Source organism: Ochotona princeps, chromosome 15 (assembly GCF_030435755.1).
Source record: "Ochotona princeps isolate mOchPri1 chromosome 15, mOchPri1.hap1, whole genome shotgun sequence".
In the NCBI taxonomy this organism is placed as follows: domain Eukaryota; kingdom Metazoa; phylum Chordata; class Mammalia; order Lagomorpha; family Ochotonidae; genus Ochotona; species Ochotona princeps.
Window position 1 is genome coordinate 2,488,040 of NC_080846.1, and position 23,873 is coordinate 2,511,912.

Here is a 23,873-nt window from a genome sequence, read left to right on the forward strand (position 1 = left end):
CCCAGGGACAGACCACAGTCATCCTGCATCAGGGAGGTGGGCGGCTGCCGTCTCCGACCTCAGGCACTGCTCATCCGAACGGCTCAGGTGCCCCGCCGGCCCCTCCTGGCCTCCCCCGCAGGCCACAACTCTGGGGACACCCCACCCTCCCGCTCTATCCTATTTACAAAGTTAATGGGGGGTGCTCATCAGCTGACTAAACTGCCTAACCCCCCAGCAAATAATCCAGACCCTGCAGGCCTGGGTAAAGAATTTTACTTCAAGGCCTGGCGGCGTGGCCTAGCAGCTGAAGTCCTTGCCTTGAACACCCCAGGATCCCATATGGGCGCCGGTTCTAATCCCGGCTGCTCCACTTCTTATCCAGCTCCCTGCTTGTGGCCTGGGAAAGCGAAAGAGGATGGCCCAATGCTTTGGGACCCTGCACCCGCATGGGAGACCCGGAAGAGGTTCCTGGTTCCCGGCTTCGGATCGGCACAGAACCAGCCGCTGCGCTCACTTGGGGAGTGAATCATCGGACGGAAGATCTTCCTCTCTGTCTCTCCTCCTCTCTGTATATCTGACTTTCCAATAAAAAAAATAATAATAATTTTACTTTAACATCCTGCACACAACATTCAGAGCATTTCTAAACAGCCACAGGCTGGCTGAACCATAAGAAGCCATGTGCCTGAAGAAGCTAATGGCTTGGCTGGGGCTGTGTGAACCCCAGGCCTGACAGTCTGCGTGACACCCGCAGGACACCTGGCAGGTCATGTAGCCACACCACTCCTCAGGAAGGAGGTCCCTGGTGTTTGATAAGATCCACCGCCCTACAGCTCATCGATTTGTACTTCTTGAAAGTTGCTTGCTTCAAACCCACCAATAGAAGCCTGCTAAATCATGACTGTATAATTAATGGCCTGACATGTATAAGAACTGGGGGGGGGGGGGGGCTCTCGCTCTCTGGCTCTGGCTCACACTTCTTTTCCGTCCTGCCTGCAGATCCTGCACCAGTCGGCTGCGGCTGCCCCTCCCCCGCCCAGCCCTGCTGGGGGAGGTGGCTGGGAGACCTAGGCTAACCTGAATAAACCACCTTTATGCCTTAGCACCGACTCCAGACTTGATGATTTTCTGGGGATTTCAAAATCCAGCACAACACATCCACGCACCCTACACCACACCCTACACCGTTACCCTACACCGCACCCTACACCGTTACCCACCCTAGGGAAGGATTTAAAAACCCACCTGGAGTTTCAGTTACCTTTCAACTGCTTTTCATTCTCCACACGGTCGTGGCTAAAGCTATAAATTTAAGGCCTAAATAGTATATTTATACATCTGCCAAAAAGTCTGGACAAATTACGGTTCAGCAGGCTGTCCTGAACGCCCAAAGTGATTTCCAAGTTTCCCGAACAAGCCCGCGGCATGCCTACCACTTATTCAGACGATGCTCTGAGTCTGGCCAGCTGCTCACAGAGCCCCAACCTCAGCACTGGCCTCAACTGGAAGGTTCTAGACAGCGTTCCAAAGCCAACGCGCAGCCACCCACCTCAGCAGGCCCCGGGGACGCGGACCTAGGCGCTGGAGTAGCCAGCCCTCCTGGACGTCAGCACGGTAACCCCACAACGGCGGGCCGCACGGCCGCCCATATTTGGACATGTACAGTTCATCTTAACACTGGCGTAGAAAGATATTACCTCACTTCCTGTTTTTCAGCAACATTAATAAACAGAGACAAACCTCACAGAAACCTAGAAATGCCCCCAAGTCTCCCCTTAGGTCCTGAAGTCTCAGCAGGCGAGCGGCACCCGGCACCATGCTCACACGCCAGCACCAGGCACAGCCCACCCGCACAGCCCTCTCAGACACTGCGTCTTCCGGTTCCCTTGGCAACCATGCCCTCGGCAGTGTGCTGGCTCCATGCCAATTCATCCTGGCAAGCCCGCCTCCTTTTCTTCCAGAGACCTAGCGACCGGCATTTCCTGAAAGCAACTTGAGCTCCAAGGCAGTCTTAGACACAGCCAGTCTTTTTATCCAAAGCCATTAACGTCTAACATCTACCAAGGACATCTTCTGCTTAGAATTTTAAATTGCAAGGCTGGCACCATGGTGTAAGATAGAGTTTCTGCCAGCAGTGCCAGCATCCCATTCGGACGCTGGTTCGAGTCCCAGAAACTCCACTTCCAATCCAGCTCCCTGTTAATGTCCCTGGAAAAGCAGAAGATGACCCAAGCGTGTGGGCCCATGCATCCACGTGGGAGACCAGAGAGGAAGTCCCTGGCTTTGGCCTGCTCCAGTTCTGGCTGCTGCAGCCAACTGGAGAGCGAGCCAGCAGGTGAAAGACCTCTCTCCCTCTCTACAACTCTGCCACTTCAAACAAATAAACCTTAAAAAAAAAGTGCTTCATGGCCAACTCCAAGTACTGCTCTGGTATGGGTGTGGTATGCCCCAAGCACCACGCAGTGGAGACTCGGCCCCAGTGTGATGGAGCGGGGTCGGGACCCGGAACGCTGCCCTCAGGAAGCATCCCAGGGAAGGGTTATAAATGACCAGAACCTCACCCAAAGTGCGCCCTGATTTCCTGGCTCAAGTCGGGATGTCTCCCTTGGCATGCATGTCACCATTCTGCCATTCAGCTCTCACCGGAGGCCTACTCACAGACTTGGAGCCTCTGACACCGTCAGAAACTGTCAGCTACACACGCCTCTGCCCTCAGAGGCAGCCTGCCTGGGCAGTCACACGGCGACACAAGGCTGACTGCTTCGCTCAGAAGCACCTGCTCCCTCAGCCACCGCTCAGCATCCTTCAGGAGGATGTCTCATTTCCAAAGGAACTCACACGGGCTCTGAGCAGCACCAGAGGGCCAGGCATTCCTTACCGGGGCTGAGAGCTGCCCAGGACAGCCACCTCCCACCCCAGCTCCGCCTGGGATCCAGCTTCCTGCTAATGCTCACTCCGGGTCCTGCTACCCATGTCAGGAGTCCCTGGCTTTGGCCTGGTCCAGCCCTGGCTCGTGCACATTTGGGAAACAAATCCAAATCAAATAACACAAAAAGCAGGAGAGCGAAGAGCTTTCAAGCTACACAGACAGCCAGAGGACAGATGCTCGCCACAACATCCCATTTATTCTGATCTTAAACTCATCAGCAGCCAATCCACAGGGAGACAGAACACGAACCCAGACTCACAGGCAGTCACACAAGGTCCCTGACACTAAAGGGCGGATTCCGTCAAAGCCCCAAGAACAAAGCTGCTCGCAACACAGCAGATCACTTCCATCACCATGCCCAGAGCCACTGTGTGATGGCACCAGGGAAGGCTCCAGGATCTAGGTAGCCAGTGGCTGCTGGAACCTGGAAGCTCCCAACCCAGGCAGGACTCGCTAGCTCACAGCCCCTGCAGGCGGGGGCCCTGCGGCCAGACACCCCTTCCTTGACTCAGAGTTGATGCCCACAAGTCCCCTTTGTCACAGCATGCTGGATGTCAGGAAGACCCTGGGGATGGGAACTGCATCCCAGACAAGCTTCCTAGAGCACCCGGCAGGCAGATTTCTAACACAAGGGAGCTGCAGGGGTCAGGTGGACTCCAGTGAGTTGGGTCCACATGAGCAGATTCCACAGTTGCAAATGGAAGGCTCAGCCCAGAAAATGCCAGCCTGCTCGCGCCCACGCTGGAAACGTGGCGAAGCCTAAAGCCAAGGAAACACCACCACTCCCCAAACCTCCATTCTGGGGTGCACAGTGGGGTGCCGTGGGGTAAGTAGCCCATAGCAGAGCACTGGTCCATGTCCTAGCTACTTCACTGCCAACGCAGCTCCCTGCCAAGATGCCTGGAAGGCAGCAAAGAATGGCCCAAGTTCTCCACATGGGGACCTGGACGGCCTTCCAGGCTCCTGGCTTCGGCTCGACCCAGCCCTAACCACTGGCGCCATGTGTGGAGTGAGCCAGAGGACAGCCTGTGACTTTGCCTTTAAACAAGCAAACCTCCTTCTTAGTCTGTCAGGTGGGAATCCCATCAGCCGACGTCCTGGGCTGCTGCATTTACACACTGCGAGGCAGCAGCGACTTGGACTCAGCACTGCTCAACTACCCAGCAACTAACATGGTCTGACAAACTGGACTTCAACCATCACTGGTGCCAAGCACTGCCCCTCGTCACGCAACAGACCGGAAGTAGCTGAGCGCGCCCACAACAGGCCACCTGCAGACTGGAGACCTGGGATGCCAGGACAACCAGAGAAACTAAACCTGAAGTGCCAGCCCAGGGCCCAAACGCCAGCAGCCCTGGCAGGAGTCAACTGCCCCAGGTCCTAGCGAGACCCCCCAGGCCCACCCTGGGGAGGAGCTCCCCACCTGGTCCACTCAGAGACATAGGCTAATCTTAGGAAAGCCCCTCCCAAACACACCCAAAACTAGGCTCTTCCAGAAGACGAGCTTTTCCTTAATCCAGTCCAGGTAACTATGAAACTAACCATGACAGGATCCTCAGGACCGGCCGCCCACTTAGAGAACAGAACGCATCGTGGTGCAGCACATTAACACTGCTTATAATGCCCACATCCCAACGGGTGCCAGGCTGCAGTCCCAGTGTGCCCTGCTAATGTACCTAGGAAGGCGACCCAAGAGCCAGGGGTACCATACCACCCATACAGGAGACCCTGGCTTGGGCCTGGCCCAGCCCTGGCTATGGCAGCCGTCTGAAGAGTGAACTGTCAGACAGAAGATTCAACTTGCCTTTCAAATAAATAAAATAAATAAAGTAATTTTTTTTTAAATTTTTTAAAGATTTATTTTTTTATTTTTATTACAAAGTCAGATATACTGAGAGGAGGAAAGATATACTGAGAGGAGGAGGAAGTGGAGCCGCTGGGATTAGAACCAGCGGCCATATGGGATAAAGGCGAGGGCCTTAGCCACTAGGCCACGCTGCCGAGCCCATAAAGTAATTCTTTAAAAAAAAAATGAATCCCACATATAGTGGCAAAGCCACGACTCACAATGCCAGTACCCTATATGGGCATCAGCTCATGTTCCCAGATGCTCCACTGCCCATCAGATCCCTGCTAATGCTTGGGAAAAGCAGCAGAAGCTGGCCCGAGCATGTGGAACCCAGCTACCCAAGTAGAAGACCCAAATAAAGCTCCTGGTTGGTTCTGCCCAGCCCAGCCATCACAGAGTGAACCCACAGCCACCAGTCATCACGGAGTGAACCAGCAGCCGTCACAGAGTGAACCCGCAGCCGTCACAGAGTGAACAGCAGCCGTCACGAAGTGAACCCACGGCTGTCACGGAGTGAACCAGCGGCCCTCACGGAGTGAACCAGCGGCCGTCACGGAGTGAACCAGCAGCCGTCACGGAGTGAACCAGCGGCCCTCACGGAGTGAACCAGCGGCCGTCACGGAGTGAACCAGCGGCCGTCACAGAGTGAACCCGCAGCCGTCACAGAGTGAACCCCCAGCAGTCACGGAGTGAACCAGCAGAAGGAAGCTGCATTTGCTTCTCCCTCTGTTACTTTGACTTGCAAATGATTGACTAAATCTTAAACACACAAACTGAAAAAGGACACACAAAAAAACCCTCCATTCAACCAGGAGCTACTAAACTTGTCCTCAGTGCAGGGAATTCCAGAGCCCCCTTTGCTAGGATCCAAACGGCTCCCTGGGTATCTGGAAAGTGGTGCCCCAACAGAGTTGCTTGTGGCTGTGCCCAAGGCAAGATGAAGACAAAACCCAGCACCACAAGAGTCAGGAAGGGGCCTGTGGCCTAGAGGCCAAGGTGCCCACGACCCGCAGGTGCTCCCAAGTTCCCTTCCTGTGCTGGCTCCAGGTGTCTGCCACCCTCAGGCAGGCCAGACCAGCAGCTGCTGGCTGCAGCCCTGCATCAGCGCAGGCCTGGCAGGAATGTGAGGAAGGGAGAAGCCAAGGAGACATGCTCCCTCCCAGCCTCCACCTCCCAAATAACAGACCTTTCCTGGAAAAAAGGTCCCAGCTGCGTTTTGGAAGCAGCACCAATGGCTGCGCCAGCAGAGCCCGTGTTGGCTTCAGGGTGAACCGCCAGGCACACCCAGGCCCCGCAGCATTCAGTCTCCGAGGCCACTGCCACTGGCTGCGCCTGGCCCAGGCTCGGAGGCCAGCACGCCGGACACAGCCTTGCCCTGCCTGACACGAGGGCAGTCAACGCACCTGACGTGTTTCCAGGCAAACAAACATACCTGGTATGTCTACTGGGAACCCTGCCATGTGCCAAAGCATGCGCTGTTTTACAGCCTGTCCAGGAGACTCGACACCTCGCTTAAGCGAGTGACAGGCCCAAGGCAGGTGGGACCACCAGCACGTGCCCGCCCAAGGAGTCACTCCAGAATGCAAACTTGTGATAATGCTTACAGTCGCAGGATGTCTGAGCTGGGGGACCTTACGGTGATACCAAACCCCCTTTCTCATAAGGTTGAGAGGCAAGGCCATGGCCCGCGTTCCCCCACAGACATACCACCACCTGGTCGTCCAGGTCCCTCTGCCAAGGCCCGCCTTTCCTCCTCTGGCCCAGCACCCCTTGACCAGCAGCAGCCACAGAGCCTAGTCCATCTGCAATCCCAACCGCGTACCTGTGCCCTGCCGGAAGCCATGGGGAGAGGGCAGTGGGGCAGGAGAGGCCTCGGGGAGGAGCCACAACTGCCACAGCTTTGTAGACTTCCTGCACAGGTGTGGAGGCAGAAAGCGGTGAGGAGGGCTCGGCAGGGACACGAGCCACAGCACAGGAGGGCAGCAGGGCAAGCGAGCCAGCGGCCACCAGTACTAGCTGCAGGGCCTGACACCTGGGGGAGCTCCAGTCTCTCTCCCAACTTCTGTGAGGAGTGACACCTTCTAACTGCCAGGTGGAGCAGCACAGGAGGCCTCAGATCTAACTCATGCCAACAGGGTGAAATGGAAAATGCCGGTCACCAGGTTAATCCCACACGTGAGTCGGGGACAAGCATGCCAGACAGTGCAGACTCGAAGCTGTGCCATCAGCCATCCAAGTTTGATGCCACAAATGACCCCAGTCCCGCAGATTCCCCCTGCCAACCCTCTAACCCACACCGTCGGTCACTAGCTCACGGGATTTACAAACTGTCTGGATGCTAAAGCCACCTGCTTCCAGTGCCAGCCCTTACGGTCACGCCTGGCCGTGGTAGTGACAAAGCTGACTTGGGGAGCCCCCATTTCCGCATAACCTTGGCCCATCTCTGAGAGGGGCAGTGAGCCCCTCCTAGGTGGGTACCTACCAGTTCACACAGACACCCTAACCTGGGTGAGGCCCAACAGGGAAAAAGGCAGGACCATCCTCTGGGCCAGGGCTTGCCACTTAGGCACACCCGGGGCACTACAGTTCTCAGACAGACTCCACCTTACTCCTGGTCACCCTCTTCTCCCACCTGGTCCTGCTTCCTGCAGAGTCTCTCCCGCAGTGAACACAGCACTGCCACCCATGGGCTCCCACTGCCTCCCTGGCCTGGCCTCCACTCCACCTCAGAAACCCCACGCAGCAGTCCAGACCTCAGTTCCGGCCACTCCCATCCCAAATCCTGCTGGCCTTCACTGGAACACTTCCCTGGCACCGCCCGGCCACCTCCCTCCGGCTCAGCCAGATCCTCATTCACCCTGCAGGGCGGCCACTCAAGACAGGGCCCAGGGCAGGGAGCACTTGCCACACTTGACCACCGGACCAACGACCCCCCTCAGGCCACCCCGAGCTATGGCACAGGTGCCTCTCCCTTCCCCGACCTGCCCCAGCCCAACCTTCAAGCACCTGTTCTCTCTCACCTCAAGGCCCCTCCCCAGGGAACAGCGCCAGAGCCTAGCAGCTAAAGTCCTCACCTTGCATGCACCAGGATCCCATATGGGCACCGGTTCTAATCCCAGCAGTCCCACTTCCCATCCAGCTCCCTGCTTGTGGCTTGAGAAAGCAGTCAAGGACAGCCTGCAACCACATGGGAGACCAGGAAGAGGTTCCGGGCTCCTGGCTTCAGATCAGCTCAGCCCTGGCCATTGAGGCCGCTTGGGAAGTGAATCAACTAACAGAAGATCTTCCTCTCTGTCTCTCCTCCTCTCTGTATATCTGACTTTCCAATAAAAATTTTTAAAATATTAAAAAAAAAAGACCCCCTCACTGGCCAAAGAAACCTACCTGCACGGCACCTGTGGACCGTACAACCATTTACTCAGAGCAACCTGGCTACCCGGGACAGCTGGGACATCCTCTCCCCTGGGGCACCAGGAACCAGCACCTAGTCACTCAAAACCAAGCCAGCTCTACCAAAGAGAACACAGAACACGCAACACAAACGCACTGGCAGCCCGGCTGGTCACCAAGCTGTTGTTGGGCCACCTGCCAGACACTTCTGCACAGACGCTCACACCCCACTGCCACCACCGCACCCCTAGGTCCCCAGCACTCCAGTCAATGAGCAACCTGCGGCGGCAGAGAAGCCACAGGGCACACTAGGGCCCAGGGAGGGCAGGGGACCACGTGCGGGTACAGTGGGGTGGGCTGGGGCTGGGGACCCAGGGTGTTGGGGGCAGCCAGGGACACAGTCGCGGCAGGGGACCCAGGGTGCTGGGGGTGCTGGGGGCGGCTGAGAACACAGCCAGGCAGGGGACCCAGGGTCCTGGGGGTGCTGGGAGCGGTTGGGGACACAGCCGGGGCAGGGAACCCAGGGTGCCGGGGGTGCTGGGGTGGCCGGGGACACAGCCGGGCAGGGGACCCAGGGTGCTGCGGATGTTGGGGGCGGCTGGGGACACAGACAAGGTAAGGGACCCAGGGTGCTGGGGGTGCTGGGGGCGGCTGAGAACACAGCCGGGCAGGGGACCCAGGGTGCTGGGGATGTTGGGGGCGGCTGGGGACATAGACAAGGTAGGGGACCCAGGGTCCTGGGGGTGCTGGGGTGGCCGGGGACACAGCCGGGGCAGGGGACCCAGGGTGCCGGGGATGCCAGAGGTCCGGGGACACAGCCGGGCAGGGGATCCAGGGTCCTGGGGGTGCTGGGGGTGCTGGGGGCGGCTGAGAACACAGCCCGGCAGGGGACCCAGGGTGCTGGGGATGTTGGAGGCGGCTGGGGACACAGCCGGGGCAGGGGACCCAGGGTGCTGGGGGTGCTGGGGGCGGCTGAGAACACAGCCGGGCAGGGGACCCAGGGTGCTGGGGATGTTGGGGGCGGCTGGGGACATAGACAAGGTAGGGGACCCAGGGTCCTGGGGGTGCTGGGGTGGCCGGGGACACAGCCGGGGCAGGGGACCCAGGGTGCCGGGGATGCCAGAGGTCCGGGGACACAGCCGGGCAGGGGATCCAGGGTGCTGGGGATGTTGGGGGCGGCTGGGGACACAGCCGGGGCAGGGGACCCAGGGTGCCGGGGGTGCTGGGGCGGCCGGGGCCACGGCGGGAGGGGGGCCTAGGCTCCTCGAAGCGGCCGACAGCCTCAGGGGGTCCTGGGGGGCCTAGGGCCGGGGGGTCATGTGGAGGGGCTCGCCGCGGGCGACCCAGGCGCTCACCTGCCCGCCGGCCGTCCGCGCTCGCGCCTGCAGCCGCTGCTTCTCCGCCGGGCGGGGCCTGCGCGCGCACCCGGGGCCGCGCTGTAAAGCCTTCCGCCGCGCGCCCGCCCCCGCCGCGCCCAGGTTCCGCCCCAAGACCAACCGTCCCGCGGCGCCCGGGAGACCTGCTGCGCAGGCGCGCGGCGGGACGCTGTTCCTCGGCTTGCTCATCTGTAGAATGGGCAAGTGAGAGCCACGAAGGCAGATCGGCAGCCGCATCCATGCGCAAACGCGCAAGCCGAGCACCTGCCTGAGCCTGAGACCTGGGCCTCCCACCAGGCGGGTGCCTCCATGACCTAGATCTGCCAGAAAGGCAAGCTCGGAAGCCCCTCTGAGGATGGGGAGGGGGGTAGGACACAGCCCTGCATGATGCAATTCAGCTCACCAGCACCTGTCCCTGTACTGGGGCCCAGTGACCCCTCAGAGAGGACACAGGTGCTGGGGAAGATCCTGCAGAGGTCAGGCCTCAGGAAGCCATGGGGGCCCAGGAGGGACCAGAGGGACCCCCCTCCCTCCAAGTTGGCCCACTTGGGAATGGACTGGACGCCTAGCCCCTCTAAACAGCCTTGAAATAGGCCACAGACAGCACACCTTGGGAACAGGATGTTAAAGAGAGATGGCTGCCTTCAGGTTGCTGAATGGCACCAGGCAAACACTACGCATGGCCCCCTGTGCTCTCTGAATACATGGGGGGCGGGCAGGAATGGGCAGGGCAGGCTAGGACCTAGCACCTGCTGCGGTGCCGTGGCGTGCCCAGCACGGTGTCTGTGGCCAGGCTGTAGGAGTGCTGAACCTGTGGGTGAGTGGTCCCTGGTGGAGTGGCAGCGGGAGGTATCAGTGCCTTTGGAGTGTGGAGGGCGAGGGTGGGGGTGGCCACTTCCGTTCGCTGGGCAGCCACTGTGCGCCAGGCACCTGGTCAGACACTCCAGCACATCCGGCTGTACCCTCTTACCACCTGGTACAGGCATCACTTGACCTTGCAGCTGGGGGCCCGTCCGGCTGCAGGAGTTCTGACCCACCCACCCATGGCAGCGCAGGCGACACTCCAGCAGGGATCTCAGAGAGTGAATAGACACGTGCCAGGAACCATGCAATAGCCTTTCCACCCCAAGAGGGAAGCCGTAGCTTTATTCCTGAGAGGCCCACCCCTGCGCGTGGACGCATGCCTGCACTGATGTCCTGCCCACACACACACGTCCATCATGGGCCCTGGGGCCGCACACTGCACTGCTGTCACACATGCTCGTACATGCTGTGTCACAGCACAGACCTGTTGCAAACGCACTAGTGGAAGAGGAGCCAGGTGGTCCTTCCACAGTCTGTCCCACCTGCCCTTGATCTGGTGCAGACTGTGAAGGGCACTGGGTGTAAGTGCTGAGCAGTTGCTGGGGGCGTGAGAGCAGCAGGAGGAGGAAGAAGCCAAGCCTGGCCTCTGGAAGGTCCCTGTGGCCCACTGTCAGCTCTGTCCCTCACCCGCCAGCCCAGGCCCCCTCAGCCTCAGCCTGGAACATTGCAAGAGCTGCTCTGAGATCCTCCTCTGCGGTCTGTGTCTCCTGGCTTCCCGAGCACCCATGATGTGACTAGCAAGGGCAGCAGGAACACTGGGCAGCACGGTGCTTGGGCTCCGGACTTGCAGGAGAAGCAGCCTCTGGCCATGGTGCACAGGTGTCAAGGTGCCACAGGGATCTGAAGGGAATGAGGTGGCATGGGGGACAGGGGTTGGACCGGAAGCAATGGAGCAATGTCTGTCCAACTAAAGAAATCATCTAGAACGTGCAAAAAACATTCACATATCGGTGATAAGAAGGGAATGCTGGGGGTTGGGTATTCATTGGATGTCCCTTTAATTCCCCCGGGGTTGAAGATTTGGTACTATTGGAAAGTGGTGAGCCCTCTAAGGTGACATAGTGAGAGGACCCTGGCTCACAAGCAGTTCTCCCCAGACCGTTGTCACTGAGGGAACTCTAAGTCAAAACCACAAGACACCTGCCACTGCACATCACTTGGTAGGGGCATCCCTGGAAAACAGGGAGGAAGCACCTGCTGTGGCTCCAGGTGCCCTGAGGGAGGGGATGGGAGCCGGGGAAAGCAAATACAGTGTAACCTTCAGATGCTGTTGACCTGCAGGCGTAGACCCCAAGCAGGCTCTGTAATGTCCGCTCCCCATCAGCTCCTGCAGCAGCTCTCTTTAGCAGACACTTTCAGTTCCTGATTGGTTATTATTCTGCCCCTCCCCTGATTGGTTAAATCTGTACAGACTTTTTAGCAGACAGCCAATCAAATACAACCATCTTGTGGATAAAAGAGCCAGCTCTTGCAAGCTTTCTGCTCCTCCCTGGGAGTCCCTCTCCTGACTGCTGTGGCGAGTTTCTTGCTTTTGATAAATTTCCTTTTGTTCACTGTCCCTGTCCACATCCACGTGTGTAACGAGGACAAAGGTTGCCTTCACTGTCCATAACAAAATGGCAATAGTTAGGATCCAGCAGACCAAGATGTGGAGGGATTGGAGGGATTGGAAGGCTCACCCCCTGATGGCAGTACCGCTTTGCATATAGATCAGGACTAAGCAGGCACTGGCGTTGTGGCACAGTGGGTTCAGGCACTGACAGCGTTACCGGTTCAAGACCTGGGAAAGCAGCAGACGATGGTCCAGGTGCTGGTGAGGACGCAGGAGTCACCCAGACATCGCACGGTGTATTCAAGTCTGAAACTGTGCTGCAGGCAGTCAGAGCGGAGGGCGTGCCTCCGACGCTAGAGACCTGAAACTGGGCAGCGTGGAGTGTTTGGGAAAACAAACAAACAAACAAAAAAACCAGAAGAGCAGCGAACAAACGTCAGAGGGCGGCAGCAAAGCCCTTCAAAGCACCAGGGTTGTAATCCTGTTTAGCTTGCTCAAAACAAAAGGTCATCAGAAAGGTGTGACTGGAGCTTCTGTTTTCATGAGGGTGGGGACACTGCTGCTCGCCCTGCTCCTGACAAGACTAGAAACTCGCAGCCCAGCGCAATGGCTCAAGTGGCTCATCCTTCCCTCTTCAAGTTCTGGGATCCCATACGGTCACCAGTTTGTGTCCTGGCTGCTTCACTTCCGATCCAACTCCTTGCTTTGGCCTGGGAGAGCAGTCGAGGACGGCCCAAAGCCTTGGAACTCTGTACCCACATGAGAGACCTGGAAGAAGCTCCTGGCTTCAGATCGACTCAGCTTTGGCCATTTCAGCCATTTGGGGGAGTGAACTATTGCATGCATGATCTTTCTCTTTCTCTAAACCTGCCTTTCCAATAAAAATAAATACATGTTAAAAAAAAAAAAAAAAAGGAACTCAGGAGTGGGAGTGACTTTTTCTAGAGGCAGCCTCTGGGTAGCACCACGCGTCTTGCACACGTGGGTCTCACTCCAGCAGGTTCTGACCCTAACTACCTATTGAACTGTCACACAGCCCCCAAAATCTGACATTTCGTTCCAGATAGTGAAAGCTTTTTTCATGTAAGAACCTGTACTCCAGCATCCACAGCAGCCACATTGCTGATGGCCAAGAACTGGAAGAACCCGAGTGTCCTTTGCCAGGTGAGTGATTAAACGGCCCACAGGCCATGTGCAGGGTGGAAATATGCCCAATAATAAAAAGGGTGCCTTGCTGACCCATGTCATCCCTTGGCGGGTCTCAAGGGAAACCCAGCAGGAAACACTGCCTAGCTGATGGTTTCGTTTCCCCAGCTGCTTTAAAGGGACAAGTTTGTAGAAAGGAGAATGTGGTTAGAAACAGAAACAGCCGCTCGGGGCTGTGGGGAGAGGCTTCACGGGGTGGCTGGGGGGAGCCTTGTGGCGATGGATGGCAAAGCTGCCCTGTTCCTTGATTGCTGGGGGAGGGGTGACAGGAGGCTTCCTGAGGGACACAGCCAGGACCTGGGCTGCAAACACCATCCTCCATGGGAAGCGTGACAGCTGGCCTCCCACAGGCTTTCCTGTAAAGTGTGACCAACAAGACAAGGCTCAAGGGATCTCAGTTAGTTATAAATAGGGCAGGGGGGGATGGCACCGGGGTTAAACCACTCCTGGAGTTGTTCACATGCCGCTTAGGAGTGCCAAGGTTCACGCCCCACTTCACTTCCACCCCAGCTTCGTGCTCACACACCCTGGGGAGCAGCAGGTGGCAGCTCAAAGTAGTGCGGGGAATCTGGCTGGAGTTCCTGGCTTCTGACTTGAGCCTGACCCAGTCCCAGCTGTTGCGGGCATTCAGGAAGTGAACGACGACGGATGAAATCTCTCAAATGAAGCCAAATTGTTTTTACAAAAGCAATAAACGAGACGCCTTATTGAACTCCGCCAAAGAAAACAGCAAAGGCACCAGCTCCCAGCATGCCTCGCTCATGAGCTCCCAGCATGCCTCGCCCACGGAGGCTGCTGAGATCAAAGGAGCTGGACCACTCCACCACACAGAGCCTGAAGCTGGAAGCGTCAGACCCCAGCAGGACCGTCTCCTAACAATTTCCCGGGGAGATGGGGGGCAGCAGAAAAGGTTGATACCGGCAACCCCCACGTCCTCCTGCTCAGGGAAGTCCCAGTTCTGCCAAGGCTGTGCCCGACCAACCCTTAAACCTCAGTGGTTTATAACACAAAGTCTTATTCCCATGTGCATGACCTGTTGGCTCTAAGCCAGTTTCATTCCCGGCAGCCTTGACCCAGGGGCGGGGATGGTGGGGGTGGGCTGTGTGGAACCCGAGGACCTGTATAGAGCAATGATGAAGTGCCACATGGTAGCTCAGCCCCTGAACAGCCTCCAACCTCCCCCCAAGCATCTGCCCCCAGACTGTGCCAAGCCAAGCAGCCATGGCACAGCACAGCCTGGTTGCAGTCGGTCACTTGTAAATGGACTCCGCCCTTTCTCTTCCCAACAGGGATCTGACCCCTAACTACCTACCACTTAGCCCGTCTATCTGGCACAATAAGAAATAACATCCAGAGTTAAGTGAAGCCTAGAGACAGAAGCAGACCAAATGCAGGAGGGAGTGGGGAGTGGGGGAAGGGGCCCGTCCCTTCTCCTTCCCCACCTCTTCCCTTCCCTCCCCCTGCCCTGGCAGCCCCCATGGCAGGACATGTGTCCCTTCCAGTTTTCTGCCCCTCCACCCCTGCTCCTGTGCCTACCCTGCTGCAATAAAGGACCTACTAAGCACCTTGCTACATCTGGGATTTTGGCTTGTGTTAGACATCGTGAATAGACCGACTTGGCTGCACGCAACAACATAAGAACTTTAGGAACTTTAAGTGCATTTAAAACCTAACAGGGCTGGCAAAACTTTTGGAAGCAGATAGACCGCATGGCTGCTCTGCTCTGTACTTTGAATAGACTAAATGCCACTGAGTGTTAACTCTTCTGCAAATATTTGCTTACTTTGAAAGTATGAGTTGCAGAGAGAGATCTGCCATCCACTAAACCACTCCCCATATTGTTACAATAGCTGGGGCTGTGCCAGGCTGGAGCCTGGAGCTCCATACGGACTCCGATGTGGGTGCCCCTGCTTTCCCCAGGCGCGTGCATCGGAAGCAGAGCGATTGGGATATGAACTGGAGTCCATCTGGAATGCTGGTGTTATATGTGGTGGCTTCATTCACTCTGCCACAGCGCTGGCCCCAAATGGTTCACTATAAAGACTTGACCTTCAAATCAAGCAGGCACAGGCTTGCTCTAAGGCAGAGCAAGACCCACATGCACTTACGAAGGCAGGTTTCCCAGCAGCTTCACCTGTCTGCCATTCCAGGGGTGTGAGGGGAGGGGAGCTGGGGTTCTGCTCAGCCCTCCCGTCTCTGAACCCCGGGCTCTGCAGGTTCGCCACCTGCCTCAGCATCCAGGCCCCTGTTGCTCAGTGCCGGCCACTCATGCCACTGATGCTTCCTCCTCAGAGATCTTGGAGCCAGGGTCAGGGTGCTGGGGTGGCTGGGCTCCTGCACAGTCCCTTTCTGGATGCGGCTTCTTCTTGCTGCACCCCTGCTCAGTGGAAGAGGGTGCACGGCCCCCTGGGGCTCCCTGACAAGCTCCATGGTGTTGGGGGTTAGAACTTTAACACTCAACTCTCGGGGAGGAAGGGGCTCCGACACTGTCCAGGGTGGGAAGAAAGAGAGCCTTCCGGGCCTCTTGGTACATGAAAGAGGATGCCACCCTGCACCCAAAGACCCTCCATCCTGATACCACTGAGTACTAGGATTTCAACAGAGGAACAAGGGTTGGGGGGCCCAGACTGGAAGCCCTGTGCCCACTCAGACTGTCATCTCAGTGGCTGGCAGGGGTGTCCTGCCCCACCCCCAGCCTGCCCAGGCACTCGCGCTGGGCCTGGACCGTGGCCTCCAGGTTGCCGCCCCTCTTACACGTGCCCTCCCCCAGTGGGCTTTCTCCTGCTGTGTGTGTGTCCTGTCTGGCTCATTTGCCCCTTGTCTTCCTGCTGGAAGGGGAGCCCCTGAGGGGTCCTCGGGGAGGGTGGGCGAGAAGCTCAACTCCTGTGGCCGTGGCCACCAACCACTTCCACCAGGCGACTGTGAGGATGAAGAGACTAAGGCTTGGACACAAGAGGACAGAAAGAGATTTGACGGAAAATTAGTCCCTGAATCTACCCCACCTTCCAGAAAAGCAGCCCAGCACCTCAATGGGGTGGCAACTCGCTCATTCATTCATTCATTCATTCACGTATCCTCTTAGTGGTGTGGGAACACAGAGCCTGAGGGAGACTTTATTTGAACGTTCCTCAGTCACACCTGCTCACCCTGCTGGACCAGCCCTCGCATCAGCGCAGGAGAGGCAGCGGGGAGGAGGCCACTGCCCTGGAGGGGGTGCAGTTCAGTCCTGCAGCTTGCCAGGGTACACCTCAGCCCTGTCCAGTGGAGGCCCCCGGTTCACGGATGCGTAGGACGGCTCTGAGACGCCCAGGGACCTGGGGACAGCCTCCTGTGTGATCTGGGAGTCATGTGTCATATCCCCGTCGGCAGTGCCCATGTCCCTGCCAGGAAAGTGGAGAGAGGATTAGAGCATGGCCAGGAATGCAGACTCCTCAGGGGCCCAAGACCTAGACAGTGCCTTTCCAGTGGCGTAGCTCAATCCACAGATGTGCCTTTAACACTTACACCTGCTTTGCCCTGGGAATAAGGAATGGATCATTTTCCAAGCTTATTGTGAACTGGGCAACAGGAGGTCATTGTCCCGTGTCCCCAAAGAGCCAAGACTGTAGAGACAGTGGCAGCCATTAGACACACTTGGAGTGCTTGGGTCCAAGTCTCAGGTCTATTTCTGATCCCAGCCTTCTGCTGATTACAACAGACAATGGCCACACTGAGTCTTGGTGGGCAGCCCTGGAAGGCTGCCTGCAGGAGGAGGCAGATAATCTGGCTCTACAGGAGCATAGGAGCCGGGGGCACTGAAAGGCAGGGCAGGTGTGAGATGGAGAGAGCCGTGAGGGTCTGGGGCTATGGTGCCAGGTTTGGATGGCAGGAGGAAGGCCGTGCTCACAGGGCGGGGCCTCAGGTGCCCAGAGGAGGAGGGACAGAAACGCGGGGGCAGGGGCAGCACAGCTGATGTCACCCATGTGCTGAATGATTCTCTGCCCGTCCCTCTGTTCTGCCACTCCCACCAGATCTTCAAAGCTCTGCCGCTCCAGCCTGCCTCCTCCCTCTCATGGAGGGGGAATGCTTCAGGCAGCAGCTGCCCTGTTCCCCTTGGAATCCCGCACCTCCCGCAAGTGCCCTCATTCCTGCCTCCTCAGGTCCCCTGGGACCCCAGCAGCTCATCCCATCCTCTCCAGTGGCCACTCTAGGACACCCCCAGGATATCTGAGGTGGGGGAGGGAGATGGGGTACTAGTCCCGGCTCTAAGAGCTGGCCTCACTGGACATGACCGTGGGCCTCAGTTTCCCCTCTTGCACATCATTTGAGTGGTCACAGCGACCACGCAAGCCACGGCCTGAGGATTCTGCAGGGCCAGTAGCATGTGCCATTGTTCCTGCTGTCCAGACGAGCAAGCTGAGGACAGAGCGATGATGGATGCTGCCCAGGAGCTGACCCTGATATGCCACCCAGCCCGGGGCCAGCTGCCTGACCCTGCCCCCGCCAGGCTCTCCCCGGGGCCCCCAGCGCCCCTCCGGATGGTACTCACAGGAAGCTGAGGAGCATGGCACCAGCAAAGCCCAGCAGCAGGAAGAAGGGCAGGGAGCCCAGAATGGAGGTGATGACAATCATGCCCCCGCTGCGGCGGCCCGGCCACGTGTCGATGGCCGCGTACGGGGTGGCTGCAGTGGGGACGCCGCCCAGTTACTCCCAGACACTGGGCTACAGGGTCTCCTCTCAGGGATGGGCAGGTGGCTCCTGTTTGGGGCCTAGGCGTGGCCACACACCCCACTCCCCCACTTTCTTTCCCATGGCTTCTTGCTCCGTGAGACAGTTTCACACCATAAAGCCGCTGGCATCTTGCGGTCAGAGTGGTGGGAGGCAGAAAGCCAGGGATGGCAGACAGACAAGGGGCCTGCTGAGCAGGGTGAGTGGGCTGCGGGCCCAGTTCCCCTCCCGAGGCAGTCACCCTTCCTGGGCTCCGTGGCAAACCACTGATGGATGCCACCAGAGCTGGCCATGTCCCGGATACTGCGCGATGCAGATGCCTGCAGGCCCCCATCTCACCAATCGGCCCCTGCACTACGGAACTAAGGTCCCTCGACCAAGATGACACGGGCTGGCAGGCCCCAGGCCAGATCCATCTGGCCCCGGGGAACTGGGCCTGACCCTTCCAGCACATTTCCCAAAGGAATCCTGCAGGGACACCTGAGCAAAAATTCTTGTACCCACTTCTCAGAGGGGAAGACTGAGGCTCTGCTGTGCTCACAGTGTGAGAAGTGGGAAGTGGACATGGACATACATACACACACACTTACTCATACACACACATTCAATCACACAGCCACATGGGGCACACGACAAACACTACCCTCACATCCATTCAATCAAGCACACACTCTCAGATGCACAAACACAGCATACATGCTCTGCATCCCCAATGCCTCACACCAGTCACAGGTGTGAGCCCAAACGCAACCTCCCAGAGGTCTCTCCATGCTCCTGGGTAAGTGTGAGGAGGCAGCAGGCCCTGCCCCAACCCTGGCCCCTGGTGTCGGGAATGGGCATGGAGCCAGGGTTGGGGTCGCTGCAGTCAGGGTTACATCCATCGCAGCCCAGGGTCAGTGGCCAGGATGCTCTGCATCCACACCTCAGGTTGAGGGGGAGGTCTCCCAGGTGTCCCGGGCCCTGGGCTCACGTGGTGGTGCAGGAGGATAAACAAGGGGCCAGCGAGGACCCTGACAGGATGAGCCGTGTCCGGTCCGGCCCCACCTGCCCAGTCAGGCTGCCTCCCTTGCCCAGCAACCCTGGTCTGCAGGACAAGGAGGCAGGGGCAGGGAGAAGTATCCCACAATGCATTTTTGCCCTTGAACCCCAGGCCAGCATGAGTCCAGGGAGACTTTTGGCGGTGGCACTTCTGTCCTCTGATGGTCTGCCTGGCCCCGCCTCCCTGCGTCCCCAGGAGAGTCACCCCGCCTCGACTTACGCCAGTTGGTGCTAATGGGGTCCGACCACAGCGTCTGGTCCTGCACCAAACCTGTAGACATGTTGACCAGGACATACTTGAACCTGGAAGGAGACAGGGTGAGGCTGACCACACGTGCCCCTTGCTCCAGCCATGGGCAGGTGGGAGGGGAGGAAGGTGGGGAACAGGGTGGGCTGCCAGGGGGAGGAAGTGCACACAGCTACCAGCTGGGCTCTAGGTGACAGGGCAGGGTAGGGCTGGCCACATGTGACCCCCGAACCATTCCCCAGCTTAGATGTCCCCTGCTCCAGGAAGCCCCCAGAGCCAGAGCCAGTGCAGCCCTGATGATTACGCTGTGATGCCTGCATCTAGTAATGGGCGCCGGTTCTAATCCCGGCAGCTCCACTTCCCATCCAGCTCCCTGCTTGTGGCCTGGGAAAGCAGCGTAGGATGGCCCAAAGCCTTGGGACCCTGCACCTACGGAAGAGACAGAGCGCCAGGCTTTGGCCCGGCCCAGCCCTAGTCACTGTGGCCATTTCAGAATGAACTAGTGGATGGAAGATTCTTTCTTTTTTTCTGTACTTGAAATACATAAATAAATCTTTTAAAAATAAGAAAGACCCTGAAAAATCTCTGTTGTGGGGCCAGAACTGTAGCCCAGTAGGTTAAGCAGCCTTCAGCAACATCAGAGTGCCAGTTCAAGTCCCAGCTGCTCCATTTCCAACCCAGCTCCCTCCTCACGCACCTGGGAAAGCAGCACAAGATGGCCGAAGTGGGTCCCTGACCAACGTGAGGCCTCGGGGGGAATCCAGGCAATTGCCTTTGGCCTGGCTTAGCCATATTGTGGCTGTTAAGAGAGTGAACCAGCAATGGAACAGAGCTCTCTCTCTTTCTTTCCGTCTCACCCTCTGTCCACATTCCAAATAAATAAAATAAATCTTTAAAAATGACAACAGCTCAGGCCTGGTGCAGTAGCCAGGTGGCTAAAGTCCTCGCCTTGAATATCCCGGGATCCCATATGGGTGCCAGTTCATATCCAGGCAGCCCCGCTTCCCATCCAGCTCCCTGCTTGTGGCCTGGGAAAGCAGTGGAAGACAGCCCAAAGCCTTGGGACCCTGCACCCACACGGGAGACCCGGAAGAAGCTCCTGGCTCCTGCCTTTGGATCGGCTCAGCTCTGGTCTTTGTGGCCACTTGGAGAGCAATCAGCAGATGGACGATCTTTCTCTCTGCCTTTCCTTCTCACTGTATATCAGCCTTTCCAATAAAAATAACTAAATCTTTAAAAGTAATAATAATAATTCCAGAAGCAGGGCTGTGGACCCCTCACTCTCAAAATATAATAGGCTTGTCCACAAAGTCAGACAGAACTGGCTTTGGGACCCAGGAAGTGGCAGGGTGTTCCTGTAGTCAGGGCAAAGCCAGAGCCCAGGACTTGCAGGTGGGTCCGTGATAGCAGGGGCCCTTGTCCACCCGGTGGCTGAGGCCTGACACACCCTCTGAGAGGATGGCAGGCAGGCAGGGCTCTGGGACCCAGAGATCCCACCAAGCTTTCTCCTTAGCAGTCGGAGGAATGAACTGAGGAATGAGCTGAGGGCTTGGGATACAGAAGATGCTCCTGGAATATGTGTGCAACGGGTCAGAGACCTGCTGGGAATGGCTGGGCAGCAGAGGGGCGCCCTGCAGCAGGGAGGGAAGTGGGAGACTGCACTGGGGGAGGGGAGGCCTGCTGCAGGCTTCAGCTCCTGCTGGACCACACTTGTGGCAGAGACGCCATGGTTACTGCCTCTAAAATGAAGGGTTTTGGGTGGTGACCTCCACACGTGACCAGGACCCTTACACCACGAATGGCAATCTCTCCCTCAAACCTCAGCGAGGCGGAGCACTGTGACAGCTAGGGGCCCCCTGGGCATGCTCCCACAGGAAACCAGCCCTGCCTGGGCCCCTACTGGCCCCAGCACGGGGTCTGGGACTCTGGACAAGGGTGTCTACTCCCACTCTGCCCCTGCAGGCTCTTGGGGAGTCAGGACTGGGACTCAGCTGCCGCCCACCTCTCCAGCAGCACCACAGCCCGCACCCACCTGTATTCCGTGGCTGCCGACAGCGGTGGGTTGCAGAGGCCCTGGAAGTTGGGGTCCCACAGGCAGGTGCTGTTGCCACCCACCCTCACCAGGTACATGTTCAGGATCTCCGAGGCCTGGGTCACGTCCCCGACGCCAGCCAGGTTGGGCAGATCGCTGCAGGGGATCAGCTCAAAGACTGTGGCCTTGTAGGGGCCTGTCCGTCCACCCAAGGTTTGCTGGAACGTGGAGCCCAGCGGGGCGTTGGAGCTGTCCTGCACCGAGGCATTTGCCGCTGTGGGGGCAGTGGCTGCAAGTGAGATTCCTGGGCACTCTAGCTCAGGCTCAGCCACCCCAAGCCTCCTTGCAGCCCTGCCCCAGCGGTGGACACAAGGGTTTCACATGCATACACCCCAGCTTTAGACACTGCGCCCCGGCTCTCAGCCACCACATCATGTAATGTTCTGGACCTCCACTCCATCCTCTGGCAAAGCGGGGAAGGAGGAGGCAGAGGGACCGCTGTCAGGCCCAGGGCTCTTCCTTGCCAGATGAGTGATATTGGGCGCCCTGCTCTACCTCTGTGGACCCCAGTCCTCTGAGAAAGGCACAAACCCCTTTGCCCTACCTGCAGGGAGGGCCCGGAGAGTGTTTGTTTACTGAAAACAAAATGATGCCAAGTGTGGCATGGTGAACAACCAGAGCTAAAAATGTCACAAGGGTGGCCGCCATCTCCTGGAAGTCCAGATTCCTGCCAGGGAAGGGGTCACAGCTGGGCCAGGAGAGCAGGTCTGAGCAGGTCTGGATGCCTGAGCCACTTCGGGGAGCCACCAAGGGCTGGGGCTCACAGTGTCCTGGACTACCTGCCCCAGGCTGTGGTCCAGCCTGCTGCCTGTAGGTGCGCGTGCTGCTGTGGTTAGCACAGGTCCACAGTGCATGCCTGCTGCCCCGCTCCCAGCCCCTGCCTGGCTGCCCCTCCAGGGCCGCCCTGGTGTGGGGGTGAAGTTCCCCACTCATACCTTCTTCCTCCCCACTCTGCCACCACAGCAGCCCGGGCGCAGCACCGCCCATACCTGAGCCCACCATGACGTAGAGGTAGACCTGGTAGGTCCCGTTGAGGGGCTCCGTGCCGTCGAACATGCACAGTGGCTTCTCCAAGGCCACCGTGGTGAGCGTGGGGTTGTTGGTGACAAAGGTCACGCTGGCCAGTTGAGGCTGCAGGTTCACAGCTGGGGGAGGCAAGGAGGACAGGAGCCGACCCCTGACCAAGCTGTCCACGCCCCAGGGCGCTCTCTCCTCTCCCCATCCCCCATCAAGTCTGTGTGCCCTCTCCGTGAGTCAGCTCCTAAACTTGCGTTGGATATGGGCAGTGCCCCTGCCCCCACCTCTTATGTAGCTACACTGGCAGAACCAAGGCAGCCTGGCCACACTGTTGCCCTCTCCTCCTCTGCAGGTGGTCAGCTATTAAGAACTTGCTGTCAAAGAGGGTGTGGTGGTGTAGTGAGCTAAGCCACTGTTTGAGACATCCTCACCTCATGTTCAAGTCCTAGCTCCTGCTTTTTATCTAACTGTGCTTGGGAAGACTCAAGCACTTGGGTCCCTGACACCAGTTGGGTGACTGGCATGGAGTTCCGGGCTCCTGGCCACAGCCTGGTCAGGCAGTGGCTGCTACAGGCATTTCAGAAGTAAAACAGCAGATGGGAGATTCTCACATACATCCTCCTATTACTTCGCCTTTTACATAAAATCTTAAAATCCCCTACATCTCTCCACCCATGGATCCCCAAGAAAGGAATGCTGGAGATCACTACTGTTATTAAATAATATCTGATAGTCCCAAGGCCAGGAGATGGAGTCCTTTTCCAGAAGGGAATCAATGAAGGACCCCATGGCAAGTTTCTTCCCCAACAAAGCTCCTCCTAGTCCCCCACCGGGCTTACCTGAGCCGAGCCTCAGGCAGCCGAGGGCCAGCACAGCCCAGAGAGGAGGCATCGCCTCGGACCAGCCGCCGGCCTGCGGGAGAGCCAGCACACACTCCTGGCCTCTCCAGCCCAGTGCACCTGCCAGCACTCGGCCCTCCCTGGCGCCCGCCTCCGCACGCGCTGGCCAATCCGCGGCCTCCGTGGGACACATTTGCATAGACCTCGCCCTGGGCACCACTGCCCCAGGGAGCAAATGCATCCCGCGGGGTCATTATTGCTTGAGACTGACTGCCACTCCCCAATGCACAGCGCCTCCCAGCGTCTACAACAGCAGGGGGCGAGAGTCAGGAGCCCAAGCTGCATTTGGAGCCCATGGCCTCTGACGTGGGAGGCTGGAATCTGATCAATGGACATAGAACAAATCCATGAGGCAATCCTGATTTCAAGAAAAATGTTTCCAAGGAGAAGGAAGAAAGGAAAATTTTCCTTTTAAAACAGCTTTAACAGAGGAAACCTAAGCTCCTGGTTCTGCAGCTGCCGTGGCGTTGATGGGTGCAGCATGAAGTCGTCGCACGGACACCGGGAGGCAGGGAGGCAGACGTGCAGGACCCTCGGACTGCCCACAACGTCAGTGGCACTGTGACACGCTGGGCTTGCAGCACCAGCAAGGGGTCCACATCACATACACAGTTTCCCCCCAAAAGCTTTAACCTGCAGCTGGCCCATGGAAACAAACACAACCAAATTAGGAATGCCCCCGGATGGAGTTCCTGGCTCTCAGCCCAATCCTGGCTTAACCCCAG

The 23,873-nt window shown here is 58.1% G+C and overlaps 1 protein-coding gene across 2 annotated transcripts; it reads right to left on the minus strand.

Annotated features, from left to right (window-relative positions):
* Nucleotides 1-16,368: 16,368 nt before the first annotated feature.
* Nucleotides 16,369-23,140, minus strand: UPK3A (uroplakin 3A). 2 transcript variants are annotated; one of them, XM_004589429.2, is made up of 6 exons: nt 23,089-23,140; nt 22,216-22,377; nt 21,173-21,446; nt 19,114-19,196; nt 17,677-17,809; nt 16,369-16,528 (listed from the first exon to the last, which is right to left on the minus strand). In XM_004589429.2, the coding sequence occupies exons 1-6, from the start codon at nt 23,138-23,140 to the stop codon at nt 16,369-16,371; spliced, it is 864 nt and encodes a 287-aa protein (XP_004589486.2). The 2 variants fall into 2 exon arrangements, with proteins under 2 accessions (XP_004589486.2, XP_004589487.1); XM_004589430.2 differs by lacking the exons at nt 19,114-19,196; nt 21,173-21,446 and having other exon boundaries at nt 22,222-22,377.
* Between the last annotated feature and the right edge of the window lie 733 nt (nt 23,141-23,873).

What these genes read in the sequence shown, in the direction of transcription:
- UPK3A (XM_004589429.2), bottom strand. Translation starts at nt 23,140, where the DNA reads ATGCCTCCTCTCTGGGCTGTGCTGGCCCTCGGCTGCCTGAGGCTCGGC. An exon ending in CTGCCTGAGGCTCGGCTCAG is followed by an intron (nt 22,378 to 23,088) that starts GTAAGCCCGGTG and finishes TGCCTCCCCCAG; the next exon opens with CTGTGAACCTGCAGCCTCAA. An exon ending in TCGGCAGCCACGGAATACAG is followed by an intron (nt 19,197 to 21,172) that starts GTGGGTGCGGGC and finishes GTCTCCTTCCAG; the next exon opens with GTTCAAGTATGTCCTGGTCA.